A 19,424-nucleotide genomic window follows, 5' to 3' on the forward strand; every position below is an offset into this window, starting at 1 on the left:
TCATATGTTCAAAACATATTAAACAACATATTTCTTTAACTGCTGCATATCTAAAGCAGCTGGAAAATGAAATGTGTATGTATGTTACTCAATGTAAAGCAGTAACTATGAATTTGTGTGCTACTGTATTGCTAAATGGGTGCTAAGAAACTGTTGACTTCACATACAAAATGGCTTATGGAAAGTATGCAAGCAGGATAGTGTGTTTTAGCTATGACAGCCTTATGGTGGAATCTTGCAATGAAAACTATATGCTGCAGGACTGCTTTGAAAGTGTACAGACTTTAGACAAAGTATGACCAAATGTGGAAATATGGACTGTAATAATGATGTGGCGAGGCTTCCAAATTATTTTAATGTACCATACCTATCTACTGTACTTGATATTATTATGCTACACAGAAGAAGGGGTATTTCTTTACACTTTTGTTAATATCTGCAACACCTAATAGTATAATGCTGGGCCTGGCAGTTAGGCCACTCAACTCACAATCTGACCTGGTCATCAGGGTGTAGACATTCTTGGGTTATTAAAATACCAGTTGATCATATCATGCTTAGCATTTCCATTGTGATCACCAGTGCATTAAAAGTAGAGAAAAATCTTGTAACAGAAACTTGTACTGAAAATGCCTATGCTTTAAAAAAATATCCAAGTCTTAGATTCTATTAGGAATAATTTAAGCAGTGTAACTACGTGACTAAACTTTTGCATAATATTAATGAAGATAACACACACTGATTGATTTCAATCTCAGCTATAGTTTGCCATAAAGGATGATACTCTCTTGTAAATCAAAGGTTTAAACTAATGTAAAAAACAGTACATGTCCCCCTTACATGTAAATATACAATATAATGTATACTGATTCCTATGTTATTATCCAATATCATATTATTACATTCAGCAATGCTTAACAGAATCTCATTTAAATGCTTCTATAGAAAGGTATACATAAAATCATACAGCTCTATATAAATCAAGTCTTATGAAAATAAGTAACACCTTCATGCTCGCTCAATGTTACCTATGATGTCAATGTTGATCAAACAATACCCAAAATACAAGTTTTATTTTAATAAATTATTATTCCTAAAAAACTTGGGCATTTTTTATACACCTTTGAAGAAACAGAATTTTTATTAATGTTAAGACTTTTCTTTTAATTTTTATAACTAAGCAGGTAAAACTTCTGCAAGTTCCTTCAAGCATAAGTCAGTAAATAATGTCACTATTTAACAGAACTTACAAATTAGACAAAGCAACTTTAAACTGTTCTCCATTAAATCCAGTTTCATACGTACAAAAAAGCAAACACCACTGTAAAACATTCATTCTGAAGTGGAAGCAAAATGTTTTTATCTCTTTAATATCATAACTAATGACTTACATATTTTAATTTTATAGTGAATTTCCAAAATAATAAAAATATGCAATGATACATATCACTGGGTATTTAAGTTCTATCATAATATAATTTTTTCCCTTGTATATGTACAAGCTAACAAAAATTTTTTTTTGGACATTGAAACAATGCTCTTTTTTTATTTTTATTTTATCAAGACTGTTAAAGCGCAGCACTGTATCTGTGTACGAAACAGTATTGTGCATCATCTAAATATTCAGTCAGATATTATAAAAATGTTCTATCAAAAAGGTATTTAAACACAAGGTCAATATTTTCACAAGATGAAAAATTTTCAAACACTCCAAAGAAAGTTTATAATACTAATAAAAAATACTTTAGTTTGCAACACATCCTAGAACTGAAATTATTCTAAACATTTACAAGTGTACTTCCTTTTCTACATATAATTCTTATTACATTCAACACTTCACGTACATCTATAAAAACAAAATCCATAAATATGGTTTCTCCCAACGTTCTCCCCCCCCCCATAACTTGGAGTTTTTGTTTTTAGAGTTTGAGGAAATAACATGGAAAACACATTAAAAACAATCTGTACACTGAATGTCTACTACTTAAATGCACTGATATGCAGACATATCTAACTCATTTCAAATGGATTTAACTACAAAAATGTGCATTTTTCCTTTCCCTCCCTCACACATTCACAAAAACAAATTAAAACTTACGATATAATAATAATATTATACAGGGTAATCAGAAAAATTCAAATGATAAACAAGACAGTCTATCCTGCATATCAAAACATACTGGTTAGGAGCATCATAATGTCTGAAGCCAGAAAAGAAAACCAAAAACTTATAGTGCCTGTAATAACACACAAAATTTAAACTTAGGTTTTTCAAGTTTTAACCAGGTCATTAACAAATAAAGACCCAAAAATAATTCTAAAGTACTTTAAATTTTAAAAACATTCATTCAAGTACAATAAAAATTATGAAATCACACTAAGTTAACAATCACAAAAACGATAACAAAAACGCATCCCTACCTTCTTGCTAATGGGCTATTACGTTTTGCCCTTCCACTACTGGGGTAACTCACACAAATTATACATGCCATCACGTACACTTCGTTTGGTGATTTCAGATGCACGTAGGTAAGTTTACACGTCCAACTCGTACCATATAACGTAGCACTACCATAACTGTTCTCTCAGTTCGTACTAAATTACAACAAAAACTTTTTACCTTTACTTTGATACCAGCTTCTCAGCGCGTTAACTTCGTGATTCATTCTGTAACTATCAGTAACGCAACGTCTGCGAACAACGAAAGAGTGCCACCGGTACGGACGGCTAACCACCTGGCTCGAGCGGCCCGATGTGTTGGCACTGTGCCCACATATCGCAGCATATACAATATTGATCGAAATGTGCGATATGCTTTAAATTGTCTGCACCGTATTAGTGCCTCGCCCAATATCAACTGCACATGCAATTTATGTGTTTTACATGGAGGGAGGGTAACACATAAAAATAACAAAGATCGTGGCACCAATGTCAATAAAACGTTCCAACCAGCAACTAATCAATCCTGAATATTCAAGATCAGCCGTGTTTGGTCAAAACTGACTACATGTTGCCCACGTGAAATAATGTAACAGTAACTAAACATAATTATAGTCTGTTTGTAACAAATATCACATCACGAAGGTTTGCCGAGTTGCACTGTGAAACACTACACAAATTACAAGTTGTTGTCGTTTGTTGTTAAACATAAAGCTAAATAAAAGATCTTTCTGTGCCCAACATGTGTATCGAAACCCAGTTTCTAGCAGTACATGTATTTAAATATACTCCTGTACTAGTGCAGGACAACAAATTACAAGACAGTGTAACCCCCTTCCCCCGAAAATGGGAAGTCACAAATTGTTTTAACGATACGTGTAAACCCACCTCGTTCGATCTGTGCGATATGTAACGTATGTAAACCCTCAAACTGCAATGATAGGATAAGTTTGGAACACTGACCCGGCATGGCCAGATGGTTTAGGCACTCGACTGGTAATCTGAGGGTCGCGGGTACGAATCCCCGTCACACCAAACATGCTCGCCCCTTTCAGTCGTGGGGGCGTTATAATGTGATGGTCAATCCCACTATTCGTTGGTAAAAGAGTAGTCCAAGAGTTGGCGGCGGGTTGTGATGATTAGTTGCCTTCCCTCTAGTCTTACACTGCTAAATAGGAACGGCTAGAGCAGATAGCCCTCGTGTAGCTTTGCGCGAAATTCAAAAACAAACAAAAACTTTAGAAACGAACGCTAATTCAAAACACAATGACCCAGACATGAACAACTATTTCTACAACAAAGTAAACAACCATGTAACAAACAACATAGAATTATATGAACCATATTTTACAATCAATATTATTAAATAGTAACACTAGTAACACTTATGATTATAATACTCTACTGCTAAAAAAACAAAAAAAAAAACACACTAACTGAACTCAAACAATCATTCAAAATTTCAAAAAACAAAGCACCAGGAAATGATGGCATATAAACAATTCTCCTCAAAAAAAGGCACTCCAAAATTATTTGACCATCTATTAGTTATCTTTAATTTATCTTTCTACTCAGGACACATTCCAGTTTCTTGGAAGCAAGCCAATATATTAATGTTCCACAAAGAAGGTAAACCAGCCAATAAGCCAAACAGTTATCGACCAATCAGCTTGACCAGCCGTATAGGTAAAATTTTTGAACGAATAGTAAGTAATAGACATTTTTGTCTATTTTTGTCTCTCCACATTTTTGGAACTTACTTCAAAATTACCAGAAGAACAAAACGGATTTAGAAAATTTAGACAAACAACAGATCATTTAATTAGGTTAACTGAAACGATAATAAATAGCTTTAATAAAAAAGAATGCACTGTCTCTTGTTTCCTCGATATTGAGAAAGTATTCGACACTGCATGGCACAATGGTCTTCGGTTCCGTACGTACGAAATGAGACTACCGTGTGGTTATCTAACGTTTTGGAAAATAGAAAATGCAGAGTAAAAGGTAGAGGGAACTTTCTCTGAGTTCTTCACTCCAGAAGCTGGTGTCCCTCAAGGAAGGGTGGTTAGTCCTATTCTCTTCATCATGTATGTGAATAATATGCCAATTAAAGACCTAAATCATGGATACTCGTCACAGTTCGCTGATGATGTAGCAATTTGGAAAAGTGCCCCTACACCAGAAATTGCAGCCTATAACATATAACCTCAACTAAACAGAATAAGTGAATACTGCCAAAAAATATAGAATCAAAATAAACACAGCAAAGACACAATTAGTGATATTTTCAACATCAACGAAACATCAAAAAGTACAACCCCAGATTTACATGAACGGATCGCTTCTCCAAACTGCTACATCTGCAAAATATTTAGGACTAACATATGATTCTAAACCTACCTGGACAAAACGTGTAAATAACATAAAAACTAAAATTTGGCGAAGAATAAACTATGCTAGGAGTCTTAACTGGTAAAAATTATGGAACAACACCTGACAACATCCTTAAAATATACAAAACATATATAAGACCAGTAGTAGACGATGCAGCTCCTGCACTGATTAACGTAAGTAAAAAACAACTGAAATTATTACAAAATACATTAATTACAACAGCATATAGAGTACCCAAAACCACTTCATCAAAGTTCATACACAAATACTCTAATATATAAACAATACCAGATAGACTTCTACATAGTACAATAAAATATTTCGATACAAATTTGAGAAAAATTGAGCTGTTATACGAACCAGACAGGTATTGCATATATAATGAAGAGAGACCTAAACACTTCTCCCCGATTAAGTTATACATTAGATCATTAAGTTAAAATTAAGTATTTAAAAAAAAGGCAATGAAAAAAAATACCAGTGTTAAAATAAAACACGCCACCTATGTTCTAGACTTAGAAAATCTGAAAGAACAATATACATGGGCATTGCCCTGAAAAGGGCCTGAGTATTGCTCATCACTCTGGTCCTTATGTATTTACTTTAAATATGTTAACAAGCCCACTCTAACAATTAAGAGGAAGAGGTCTTGTGTACCTGACCCTCCTGGCCATACAAATTTATATACCCAAACACCTAGAGAGAGAGAGAGAGAGAGAACGCTATTTAGCCTCGTTCGATCTGCGTGCTAAGTGATGTATGTAAACCTCTAAACTAGAATGTTAGTGTAACTTTAGAAACAACGCTATTTAACCTTATTATTTAATTCGTTAGTAAAATTTAACATAATCTATAAATTATTACATCTCTCTTAAGTGTTTGACACTAAGAATGGCAGATTAGTACACAAACAAACGTTACATAAATGATAAACACCCCCCCCCCCACAGGATCAACTACAGTTCTAAACACTCGCTAAAGGAAATTCAGCACACAAACAAACGTTATATAAAACACCAGGACCCCACACAGAATTGACCACAGTTCTTAATTTCACATCAGTGCCTAGCTTAGACTTATCGTCTCGCGATGCTACAAAACGCAAGATAATTATCTCACAAAGAAATAGATACTAAAGTGTTAATGTCTGTCTTTTTAAAAACTGCATATCAGAAAGTTTTGTTTACTTAATTTAAACATAAAGCTACATAATGAGCTATCTTTGCTCTGCCCACCATAGGTATAGAAACCCAGATTCTAGCGTTGCAAGTCCGCAGACATGCCGCTGTGCCATTGGGGGGCAGGGGGTTTGTTTGTTTGTTTTTTAATTTCGCACAAAGCTACTCGAGGGCTATCTGTGCTAGCCGTCCTTAATTTAGCAGTGTAAGACTAGAGGGAAGGCAGCTAGTGATCACCACCCACCGCCAACTCTTGGGCTACTCTTTTACCAATGAATAGTGGGATTGACCGTCACATTATAACGCCTCCACGGCTGAAAGAGCGAGCATGTTTGGTGTGACGGGGATGCGAACCCGCGACCCTCGGATTACGAGTCGCACGCCTTCATACGCTTGTCCATGCCAGGCCCAGGGGCGGGGGGAGGGAAGACATGAAAAAGAATGAAAATTTCGGGTACTGCTACCAAAGGTTATGTCAGAGGTCACTCAAGGAGTAATTTGAATAAGCCTGTTATTATGCTTTCTCTTCACAAGGAAAATATAAAAACTCATTAAGAGTACAAGATCTTAGTTCGTATATATTTTCTTACCCTAAAATCAAGGCTCGTGCATCCGTTTAGTAGAAAAACCGTATGTATAAGTTTAACAACTAAATACGTCTCGAGAGAAGTTATAACAAATTATGTTTCCCAAAACTGACGCATTTCCAGTGAATTTTTCTATAGACTGATCGTATACATTTATCTGTTAACCTCCTTATGCTGATGAAAATATGCAATTTATATTTCACATGTTCACTCTCTCAAAACGTTTTACAATTTTATTATGAAAAACGTTGACGGTCTTGCCTGACAAGTGAGTAATCGACATTCTTCGTGATGACGAGAAATCCACTCGAAGCTAAAATGTATCTCAAGACGGCTGGTATGGGTGTTAAAACTTTAATTAAAATAAAGTACAGAACAACGCTTCGACCTTCTTAGGTCACCATCAAGTTAACATAGGCGGTCTCTTTGTAAACCTGGAGATGACCTAATAAGGTCGAAACTCAGCACATGAAACAAAACAAAAACTCAACCGTTCTGTATTTTATTTTGATAAAAGTTTTAATACTCATACCAGCCGTCATGAGATACATATCGATGTTCTTATCCACATACTGGAGTCGTAACCTCGAAGCTATTTAAGACCATAGTAAACTACAATCGATAAGTAATTATCAGATTTTTTCTTATTATCCATCACAAAGGTTTTGATGAATCCCTGTGTGTAATAGATTGTTATATGATACATATATTTTCGTCCTCTATCCCCCGTTCTCTACTGTCAAACAGATATTAATTTATTTATCAGGCAACATTTTTCATTTCGATTACAGGTCACGATACAATGAAACGAACATGGATATTTGTTTTGCAGTTCCATTTTAAGTACAAGGAAGTATTAATGCCGAGCAGTAACGACATTTTTATAATTATTAAAAAAAATTGTTTTCTCAGAATCTCCTGAGGATCTCACGATAATGCTAGAAATTTTAACAGTGGGGCTTTTATTGGTTTCGTTTGTTTTCAATTTCGCGCAAAGATACTCGAGGGTTATCTGCGTTAGCCGTTCCTGATTTAGCAGTGTAAGACTAGAGAGAAGGCAGCTAGTCATCACCACCCACCACCAACTCTTGGGCTACTCTTTTACCAACGAATAGTGGCATTGACCGTAACATTATAACTAAATGTCGAACTAAAACCTAACACTAAATGGCAAAAATAATAACGCCAATGTAGTATTACGCTGCAAGACTACTTGTGTTCTGTTCACTACAAGAAATCAAACCCTGGAATTTAGCTTTGTAAGTCCCCTAACTCTACTTCTAACCTGAAAAAAAATTTTAAAAACTGAAAGCCGAAATTAAAGTAATTATAAGAAACGGTATTACACAAAAAACATAATTTCCTTCCCTATATAAAATAAACGATACTATATTGCTATACTCAAATACAAAGGGAATATTACTTAAATGTACTTAAACGTCTTATACACGAGGATGGAATTTGGACGCATGTTTCGTTTACGTGATACACATGAGCACTACTACAAAAAGGTTATTTTCTGTTTTCATGATACAACTATAAGTATTAGTAGGCGAAACACGTTCACGGCACACTTTTATAGAAGAAAAATATGTAAAACGTAATATTTACAAAGGTTACCAGATCTATTTTTTGCAGGATGATACATGTTCTTCGCCGGAAACGAACTACCACAGGTTATTTAGTCGATATGTGTACTTACTACTACATCTGAGGGTATTTATGTCAGATGTGACAGAAAACCTTGAGCAGTGTTACATTGATGGTTTTATATGTATCTCCATATAATTTCTTCTACAGTTCTGTGGTTACAAGATCCAAATTTGGCAGACGGACTCGGGATGGTCCGGGGTGTTGCTATCTGTATGGTGTAACACGTTACCAAGGGGGACATAATGCGCCAGAGAGGACAACCACTCATAATGAGAGTTTAAGAGTGGCTGAACCCGAATTTTTTCACAGTTTCTGAGCTATTAGAACCAACCTTGACAGGCGGACTCGAGGTGGCCAAAGAGTGTCCTCATCTGTAAAGCATAGCACTTTCACCGAAGGTCACCCATAGTAACGAGGATTATAAAGGGGCTTCCAAGTGTGCTGAACCCGAATCTGGCATCAGATTTTGTGATCCCAACTCCTTTCGAGATATCAGTGAAGCAATGTTTCCAATTGTGTTCATACCCCCAATTAACAAGCTTATGGAAACAAATGTAGTACATGTTCTCAGGTACCACGGGAAGGTGTCCCATTGGTTTTTCTTTTCCGGGGGCAATTTCTATGAAGATAGTTGTACAAATAATTTGGGATAATGGCAAAAATTGACTGATACATCAGGTTCTCTGTGTATCATAATAGGGCTTTTGAACTTAGAAGAAGGGTGCGGGTATTTTATACTAGTGACCCAAATTCAGAAATCAAGGATATTACACTTTTTATCTCTAAATAAATGCGTATGCACACTGTTACCTTTACACTTTGTCCTTCACTGTACCTTTTCAATAAAACTAAGCAAGCCTGCTTCCTTAAAATAAAAGGAACGACATGGCCAGGTGGTTAAGGCAGTTGATTCGTAATTCACGGGTTCGAATCCCTGTTACATCAAACCTGATCGCTCTTTCAACCGTGGGGGTATTATAATGTTACGATCAATCTCACTATTTATTGGTAAAAAAGTAGCCCAAGAGTTGGCGGTGGGTGTTGATGACTAGCCAAACCTTAAAATAATAAATGTTCCACAAAATAGAACCAATTAAAACAACGTACTGAATATGAGCTAGAAATTATTTCGGGCATCTTAGCCAAGCTATATTCAATTTTTTTTTCTATATGTAGGCTTTTCTGAAAACTGACTGAAGTTACTTGACTGGGCGTGTCTTTTTATCATTTTTACGTTGAAACCAAATTAACGGTGGAAGAAGTTTATGAAGAGCTTTCCCTACTTTATGATTACGTTTTACATGCACGGTAAGAAACGGAATAGGGAATCATTTTACCGATAAAGCACATAATTTCTTGATCGTCTATTGAAGGTTTTACCCTTTTTTAAACAATTGTGGAATTATTTTTGAACCCAGGGGCGTAGATCCGGGGGGATGGGGGATATATCCCCCTTCATTTTAGGTGGGGATATGGTGCATACAATCATCCCCCCTACAGTTTGGTCTGTTGAATTGTTTTATTGCATCACAGGCCTACAAATTGTGTATTTATTCTTGTGATTGTCGTGTTCTTACCAATCGAATTACATAATTAGGCCTAGATGTAGGCTCTTTCAGTAGCCGAAATGTACATCTTTAATACAGGCGTGCTTCTAAGCTTTTCGATCTAAGCGACAGATCGTATGTGTCAGTCGGTAGGCCTAAGTATATATGCGAGTATCATAGCAACAAGATTACTTTGTAACTGTATGTTTACAGCTTTCAGGTTAACGTAATCAGAGAGTACCAATTTGCAAATTGAACAGTTCACATAAGTGGTTACAAATATCATCCCCCCCCCACATCGGGTGTAAAAAATCTACGCCCTGTTTGAACCCTTATCCCTCAGTTACTTGTTGCCCGTTGGTTGAGCGGCCGCATCCACCAAATTATTATTATTATGTGGCAATTATGTAGGCTATCACATAATTGGTACAAGTGTATAAAATTAAAATAGTATATTTGTCTCGGAATGTAAACGAATTTAACAATAATTTAGTATTACGATATATTATGAACTATGAAAATAGTTAAAACAATCAAAATGTTTCTCTTAACATCGCGAGTTTTAAAAGTCCCATTTTAATCAACTACCACCATTAACAGTTTAAATATTTCATTTTTAACAGTATTTCTCTAATTCTATTACTTTGTGATGGTAAAATACAGGGATTGATGCAATGTAATAGTCAAAGGAGTTATAACGGTAACGTAAAAAAAGGAGGGATTATAGTTTGTTTTGAATTTCGCGCAAAGCTACACGAGGTCTATCTGCGTTAGCCGTCCCTAATTTCGTAGTGCAAGACTACAGGGAAGGCAACTATAGTCATCACCACCTACCTATCTCCAACAAATAGGATGACTGGCCGTTACATTATAACGTCCCCTCGGCTGAATGGGCCAGCATGTTTGGTGCGACGGGGATTCGAACCCGCAGCATAACCACTTGGCCATGCCGGGTAATTTTTAAAGTTTGTGATTACTGGAGTCCTATTTAAGTTAGCATGTTTTATTAAAAGTTTTAAAGTGAAAACTACATAGTATATAATTGCATGGCCTAACAAAAAGTATTGTTTGGTTTAGAAATATGATACGAAAATTCCACTCTTGACCTTAAAAACAAATTTAATCTTTGCCAAAAAACAATAAAGATTGTAATAGCAAAAAGAAAATTTTGTCACCTGGAGTTTAGGGCCAACACAGCAATTTAAAAAAAAAAAAAAAATCAAGATACGTTTCACTGTATTTGAATTATTTTCTACATCCACTATATTATTTAACAAATATTTTTGTTACTACATAATTTTAGTCATTAGTGTGTAAAAATATAAATCAAGTCGTAATATTTAAATCAGTTTGTTTTCCAAGATTCACATTACCTAAATTGCATTTTTGTAATATGAATGCTTACAATTACTGAGTTAACACAAAATAATTTCTTGCTGCCACAATAAGAGGTGTGCCAATATTAAAATACATGGTTTAGAAGTATTCGGATACTTTTTTATACTGGTTTCAAACTGTCTATGAAATCAATGTATTTGTAATTTAATTTTCCAACTAAATTGTTATCAAATCGTACATACGTACATTAAGATGCCCTTGACAAAAGAATAATCCAGCCAATACAATGAACGTTAAAAAATAAACCTAATTCTTTGGAGTTAATGGTAATTATTAATAATAAAGCCAATGATATGTCAACTGATGTTGATGAAATCAGCCTTTTTTAATGCAAATATTTAATGAAGATTAAGGCACTTAAGAATTAGCTGGCACATAAAGTGAAATGAATAAATATTACAGCCTTTCTGGACTTACATTATTTCAAGGCTTTGCAGGAACATAATTACATAAGTAGGTACAGCTTTAAAAACCTATTCCTCTTCACCATTGTAAAGCCACACAGCACTGATGACTACTATCTCTGTGTATAAAAGCCAGTATTAATTTTTCCAGGAACAAATAACAAATTCACAACTCTTCCAGGAAGGAGCATCTAGGTGTTTCATTTCATCAAGATTAGAATTCCACAATTTAGTCAAGACCATGCTGCTCTAGGAATTATACAGTGTATATTTCAGCTCAACAAATATGGTTTAATACATGTTCCACTAATTACAAAATTCTTTGACAATACTCTAAACTGTTTGTTTTCAAATTCACAAAATGCGTTTCCATTTGAAAGTATATTTCATGTCCATACTTAGTTTAATATAACTGAAAGATACAGATTACACACACTCTGTATGCATGAGTTATGTACAAGTTAACTTAGCTCTTATGAAACTGAATACTTTAAGAATTTATTAAGACACTCCATTTCATAAGGCTTTTTGCATATTTTGTGATTCGCGTGAATTTAAGAAAATATAATTTATATTTTCCAACAGACATCACCAGATGGCTGTAGCACATAGTTGTGAGATGGTCAGTATTCAGCATTAACTGTCCACATTTTTTGATGGCATTCAATTTTCAAATGCAAATGTTGAATACTGTTGGTGTGATGAACATCATTCAATGGGAAATTAACATATTCCTCATAGTCTTATTACTGGCAGAAGTGCAATTACATTTGTAGTTTTCACTTAAAGCTAGTTGTATCAATAGTATATTTATTTATCACTATATATATATATATAATGAAACAGTTGATGTGGTATGTCATGTATGCATTTTATCTGGGGTTTGTGCATTGCAGGCTAGGCCTAAAGTGAATCAAATTAGGCACACTATGATGACAGGCCATAACTATAATAATTAGGCTAAGAATTACCTAATGTAACTGTATGTTCAAAATCTGTATTAGCTCATATTAAGTACACTTTGGCATGCAAATATGTTTGTTAATTGTTTGCCTAACTGATTTAATTCTAGATGTAATTTTGATGAGCAAAGTTCAATTATCTGTAATCAAGTTTAAATACAAATATATGCATGTCAATATTAAAGATTTTAATTTCACTTTTCCTAACAGTGAAGTTCCTAATTTCAAACCTATAATTTCACTATTCATACACACAAATGCATTTCATAGACACTTTTTTTTTAACTTTTAAAAACATCAAACACCTGAAATAAATTGCTCCTAAAGCTCAATTTGTTTAACAGTTAAGTTTCTTCAATGGGCCTCATTTTGCAAATCCATTTCTAAACCCTTTTCACCATGTCAATATCTTTCTTTGTAAAGAGAGAATCAAAATTGAACATAGTATCCAACAATGGTTCTTAACAGCCATACTTGAAACAATTGTTTTACTTTAAAATTTCTATACATATATATTTAAGTTAAGCTCTTTCCACATCAGCTAAATACCCAGCAAAAGTTTGAATACTTTATTTGTTATCATATGCAAGTTTTAACATCACTTGTATCTCACAGGAGACAAGTTATTTCCAAACATTCCACATCCTAACTGTACCATTTTATACTTTTTAACAGTGAAACACCAGAGATAATTTGAGAAGTTTAATGTTATAACATAACATCTTGGATAATATACTTATGTTGTTGGTCTATCTGTGGAGTTTGAAATAAAAGACTGTACACAAAAATGTGCATTATGACTAACCAGTACAATATTTAGTGCCACAATGAGGCAGGTCCACATGTTCTTTAACAATTTTTGTTAATGTTGTAAGCAAGAGCTGCCAGCATGTTTTGCGTGATGATGAGGTTTGAACTGTTAGTTTACATTTTTATTACTAAACTTTTCTTGAATGAATAGATATGGACATGAAAGGTTATGCAGACAAACAGTGCCTTGTTTGGATTCTTAGATGAATGCAGAAGTGTTTTCATTCAACTGACAAACCTTCTGTCACCTTGCTGTATCATACATATTTTTTTTGTCAAAATTCCAATACGTATAGGATCAATTAAAAAGTCATGTACTATCGTAGTATCTCTAAGCCTAACTATTACTATGGTTTCTTGAAATTATGGTTTTGTTTCACAAACTGTTTCTTTTGTTGCAGTAAGTAGTTGGTGTCATAACTTTGCAAAAATAAGTAGAAACAGGGTTCACACATTTTATATACTTAGTCTAAAAAAAGTCTTGTTTAGACTAATCTGACTTCTAGTTCTAAGGACTTTTTAAAACAAAACCAACGACGTAGCTAGTATTTTTCTTTAATTTTTTTGTCAGTGTTGGTGACATTTATAAAATATTTTGTGTAATGGTTCGATTTTACTAATAATTAAGGGAGTTTAAAAGTTAAGGGAATTGTGAATTCCGCGAGAATAATTAGATAATTTTTGATCTCACTCAAATAATTGAAATTTAATTCAACTGCGACTCTCAAGAGAACTGTCTACGTGGGCAGCTGAAGTGAGAGAAATACGTAGCTCAAATATATAATCAGACATTCTTTTTTTTTATAATTCGACATTTACTGTTATGCCAAAACTCGAACTTTATAAATGAAATTTTCACGAGGCTAAATTACAGTAAACATAGGCTTAAAGCGCCATCTCTCGATTGCAAGAAATGATATTATAATACTTATAAATACGTCAAACATACACTGTTTGTTTTATCACTGAATACTTTAAACTTGTTTGATAAAATCTCAATGTTTATAGTTTATGTTTAGTTTACTGAAGTTTTTTTTCGAGCAAATATGTTTAAAATAATAACATTCCAAAAATAAATGCTAGGTTTAGAATTAGGCCTTGTAGGGAAATTTTACTGACGTTCGGGTTTCATAATACAACAAGTGTCAAATTGTAAAACTAAAAATAAAAATACACCTAGCTTAGTATTTGGACTTAAGAAAACTGCACTTCAAGAAGAACAAATACACATCTAAACTAGAAATAGTTAAGACGTACATATTTTGTTGGAAATGTCAAGGGTAAATTTTGAAACAGGGATTTCTACGTGCAATAAAAAATATTATGAACAGTAAGCGGAAAAATAGGCCTTGTCTCCATCCCAGTTATACGTTATGTTTAGTCTTACGCTATTATTATTAATGTGATATGAAACAACTTTCAACACATTACAAATAACCTTAATTTGTTAATAAGTATTTTACACAGCAAAATGTTACTTACGTTAAATGAATTTCTATATATTTAAACAGGAATTCTCCAGAATGGTTTATATCTCATTTGTCTGCACTCGTCAAGCATTCACACGTAGTCACTCGTTTAGCCTCGTATTTATCAGCCAGTGACAATGAAACATTTACAGAGTGCTTTCAATATGAATATGTAATACAATAGAATAAGATATAACCTAAACGGCAAAAGTTGATCATTACAACATATCTGCGTAATTAAATTATTTGTTATTTTCACCACTCATTCAATTTAACAAGTTAATTACAATGTTTTGAATGCAAACACGCTACTTATGGTGATTATTTTATACTATATAAATCAATACATTAACAGAAGATAACGCTATTGTATTTTTACTAGCTTGATAAAAAACTAAGAATAATGTTTGTTTAATAAATTAAGAAATACAAAGATACAAATTTTTAATGTTATAAATGACCTGGCTACAGTATGTTTTTGGAGTACAAATTCATAAACAATGACAACGATTTTATACAATATAATTTCGAAATATCTACAGAAAAGAACTCTTTTTTTTGTTTATCAAACAAAATACAAATAGAAGTATGTATATTTTTATCTTACAATAGATAAAACAAAGGTGTTGAATTTTAGCTTTTTTTGAAAGTGTAAAACTAAACAATGTGCTATTTCCGCAGTGCCCATCTTGGGTATTGAAATCCAATGTTTAGGTTAAAAGCCTTCAAGCTTGCCACTGGGCAACTTAGAGGCTAAAGTAAAGAGGTGAACGAGGCAGCTAAGGACAAATTAGCTGTCAAATACTCTTACCTTCTTGTGCTTTGTGTATTAGTCATAATTTCACTGAAGGTGTATTTTTGTCGGACACACTACTCGGTATAATAGAATATTTATGCATTATCAATCTTCGACAAATGTTTTTATTATATTTGCATCCCAACGCTTTATTAAATTCCTTTTACTCTGTAACAAACGTGGCGATTCAGATATTTTATTAAGCAGTACCAATCTTTAAAAATAATGAAATAAAAATATATCATTCTCTCATGAAGGGTTACATTTTACTGTTATAAAACTACGTAAATTTAAAGAATATGAAGCTGAGACTTCGAAGTTTTATATAAAGTTTTTATTAACGTGTCATTTTTATGAAAACATTTGAGAGAGTGAACATGAGAAGTAAAGAAACTGTCGATTCTAATTTAACATCAGTTTTACATATATTAATATGTGTTGAAGTATATTTCTGTAGTCAAACTTAACTATTCATAATATCGTTGAACTTTTGTAAACAATAAATTCGAAATTATTGATCGCAGTAATCGTAATGTGTAAAGTGTTGCAAAATTATGAATACATTCAACAATAGAAATGCTACACCATTCATTAAAAAGACACATAATAATACAATATTCAAAACAAAATTTAAAAATGCAAGAGTAGCTTGAAACCGAGACGTCTATAACCTGCGAAAATTATTGCAGAAAATACAAAGTTCTAAAACTAGTTTCATAACATTTTTTTCATAAATAAAGAAACCGTTTTAAAAAAACAAACACGTGATAACGAGTTGCAAAAAAGTAATTCTGTGAAGTTTCTGACAATTGTTTCGGATATTAAAGGTTTTACTCTTACCTTTAGCTGTTATTTTTAACATAAAGTATCATAATCACATTCACATGCATGTTAATTCTATGAATTATAACTAAAGCAAATCACTAATAACTTAAAGCAGATATGTGTTTCTTTCAAAATTACTGAACAATCTAACAGTTCCTACTTAATAAATAACTCAGTGTTTATCTCAATTAGTGTCGCTCAATATACGTCAAACAGAATATTCCAAATATATTTAACTATGAGAGTCATTTATCAAACGGTAAAACAAAGCACATTTTACTATAAATACCTGGTATCGATTTACTATTTCAATTTACCATAGTCAGTATAAATACACACAAAAAAGTTAAAGTAAAAACTAGTGTAAATAGAACTATTAGACTTCCAACTATCAAATAAGTGAGTTTGTAATAACCAATCCTCCTCACTCACTCCTGTTTTATATTTTGTAGTAAGTTTTAATGTTAGGCCCTTTTAAAACGTTCAGCTGTACAATTATATCCATGTATAAGTAAACATTTACTACTGTTTGTTTAACTAAAAACCAAAACAAATTAACTTGAAGCAAACTTGTAGTAATGAGACAACATTATTGCTACTGCAGTATGTGAAACGTTAAATTACTTTTTACTTATCTATACATTTCAGCAAAAGGAGTAATTTTGTTTGAAATTCAAACAATCTTTATGTTTTATATAAATATTATAAGAAAACAGCCTTCTAGAATAGCACTAAATATTATATTAGTGTTTAGCCCTAATGAAGAAAATTCCACTTTTCGAAAGTATCTAGGTTATAAAGTCTCGTTTTTTTTTTAAATAATGATTTTAGTTGATTGATACAACTCAATAACACGTTTATCAGAACACCTTTTCAATTTTAATGAAAATTTGATATAAGTTTTTTTAAACAGTGTTAGGGGCGTTGAGCTAATCCGAGGAACTTTATGATCTGTGTTTTATGTTCTACATATTATTCTTTAATTTAATGGTTCTTACCCAAAATTAATAAGTACTATAGAGGTGGAGTCAAAGCAGAGCTTGAGAAAATGATGTAGACATTATTTCCAGCCTACTTTGTAGGTTAAATATATTATATTATATTATATTATATTATATTATATTATATTATATTATATTATATTATATTATATTACATTACATTACATTACATTACATTACATTACATTACATTACATTATATTATATTATATTATATTACATTACATTACATTACATTACATTACATTACATTACATTACATTACATTACATTACATTATATTATATTATATTATATTATATTATATTATATTATATTATATTATATTGTTGTATGTTAATTCAACCTGTTTCTGTAATTGTTTAACGATTCCCATTCCTTCTTTTCAAATTAACAATTTTTAATAATCTTGTGCATTGTTTAAATGATTTTAAACATTTGTTAAATTGAGAAAAAAAGTTTAAAATGCTGTTCAACATAAAAAGGTTGTTAATATATTATGAGGAGAATAATATTTTCCGGTATTAGTGAATGCACCTACTACAAAAGCCTGATAGAAAGTGGTTATAATAACAGCAATCATATTTAGAATAGCTAAAAACTGAAAACATAATTAATTGTAGAATTTACATGATGAACTAACGATATGCAGTTTCATATAAAAACGGTAATTTTAATTCGAGGGTGTGCTAACACTTTTTATGTTGGTATGGCACGGACGTCTGTACCAAACAAAAGACATCTAGATTTTTTTTATCTACAGGTCTTAAGAAGTTAAACATGAACAGCTATCTGGCCTAGTTGCTCTATCTCTCTATAAACCGCTTTTCAGCCATCCAGAGCGTCCAAAAGTCGAAACTTGCCGAAGAGTCCAAATCGAGAATTATTATTTTCGTTCATTATTATTTTTTGCTGCACAGGTCTAATGCCTACATGGTTGTAGTAGTAACTATACTTTTATCACCATTTCATGCGTGAAAATAGTGTTCAGTCTTTGATTATCTGTTTTATTAATATTATATGCAAAATTTATAAAGCTTCAGATATATTCACCCATGTACGCCATCTTTAAAAAACACAACAAACGAGTATAAGAAAACACAGTTATAGGTGAATAAAAAAGCTACTTAGAGTTGGCTATTGAACTTAAAAACGGAACGAAACAAGAGAGTCACATTAGTCTATCTGTTGTGTCCACCACGGGTATCGAACCCCAAATTATAGCGTTATTAAAACTCAGTTTATGCGCAAAGACAGCAAGCTGAGTTTAATAAAGTCGAATAATACGTATAAAATCTCAACGAAGATCCCTTTCTGTTTTACTCTCGTAAAACTGTAGGATTAAATCTATGTCAGTATGGTGCTAATCATAGGTCATATACAAAGTAAGAGAAACAATTATGAAGGAAATAATTTCTGACGCAGTTTATTTATTTTTGTATTAACTAACAGATGTAAGAAGTATAAGGTTGACTTCAATGTATGTCGTAAGGTAAGAAATATTAACATTTTTTTTCACACATCGTAAAAAATCTCAAGGTTATTTAACTAACGTTAACTGATTAAATCAAAACATTATATGGAAAAAGCTGTTACCATAAAAGGATGTTTCTGAACATAGAAGGTGGCAGTAGCATCGATTATTCAATGGGATGTGTCCGTCTGGAGACAGGAAGTTGGTGGCGTGTCTGTCTTTAAGCGGGATTTTCATCAGTATGCTTTAATAATCTATTTTATTTGTACTTATTTCTCGACAGATGGCAGATGTTTCTTTCCTATGTCTTAGTTTGACAGACGTAAGGTAAGGAACTATTTGCATATATTAAAAAAATAAATTGAGTAGAAATGAACTAGATTCATTGTGTTTGTGTGAAAAAAACAGTATTTTGTTAAGATGTTAATATGTGAATACAAACTAAAATAATGTGTAAAATCAGTGGTAAAAATATTTTACCACCTTA

The 19,424-nt window shown here is 32.5% G+C and overlaps 1 protein-coding gene across 8 annotated transcripts in view; it reads right to left on the minus strand.

Moving 5' to 3' along the window:
* Nucleotides 1-15,012, minus strand: part of LOC143231908 (OTU domain-containing protein 7B-like) — a 36,904-nt gene extending 21,892 nt beyond the window's left edge. For 4 of the 8 annotated variants that reach the window (XM_076466730.1, XM_076466732.1, XM_076466728.1 and 1 more), the window contains exon 1: nt 14,855-15,012. Coding sequence is in view for 4 of the 8 variants with exons in the window: in XM_076466729.1 (XP_076322844.1) it covers nt 2,422-2,492 (71 nt within the window). In the remaining 4 variants the exon portion in view is untranslated. Of the gene's footprint in view, nt 1-2,421; nt 2,756-14,854 lie in introns of those variants that run through there. The other 4 variants (XM_076466729.1, XM_076466724.1, XM_076466725.1 and 1 more) reach the window with 3 other exon arrangements.
* Nucleotides 15,013-19,424: the final 4,412 nt, after the last annotated feature.

The sequence above is a fragment of the Tachypleus tridentatus genome, chromosome 11, assembly GCF_004210375.1.
Source record: "Tachypleus tridentatus isolate NWPU-2018 chromosome 11, ASM421037v1, whole genome shotgun sequence".
NCBI classification, from domain to species: Eukaryota; Metazoa; Arthropoda; class Merostomata; order Xiphosura; family Limulidae; genus Tachypleus; species Tachypleus tridentatus.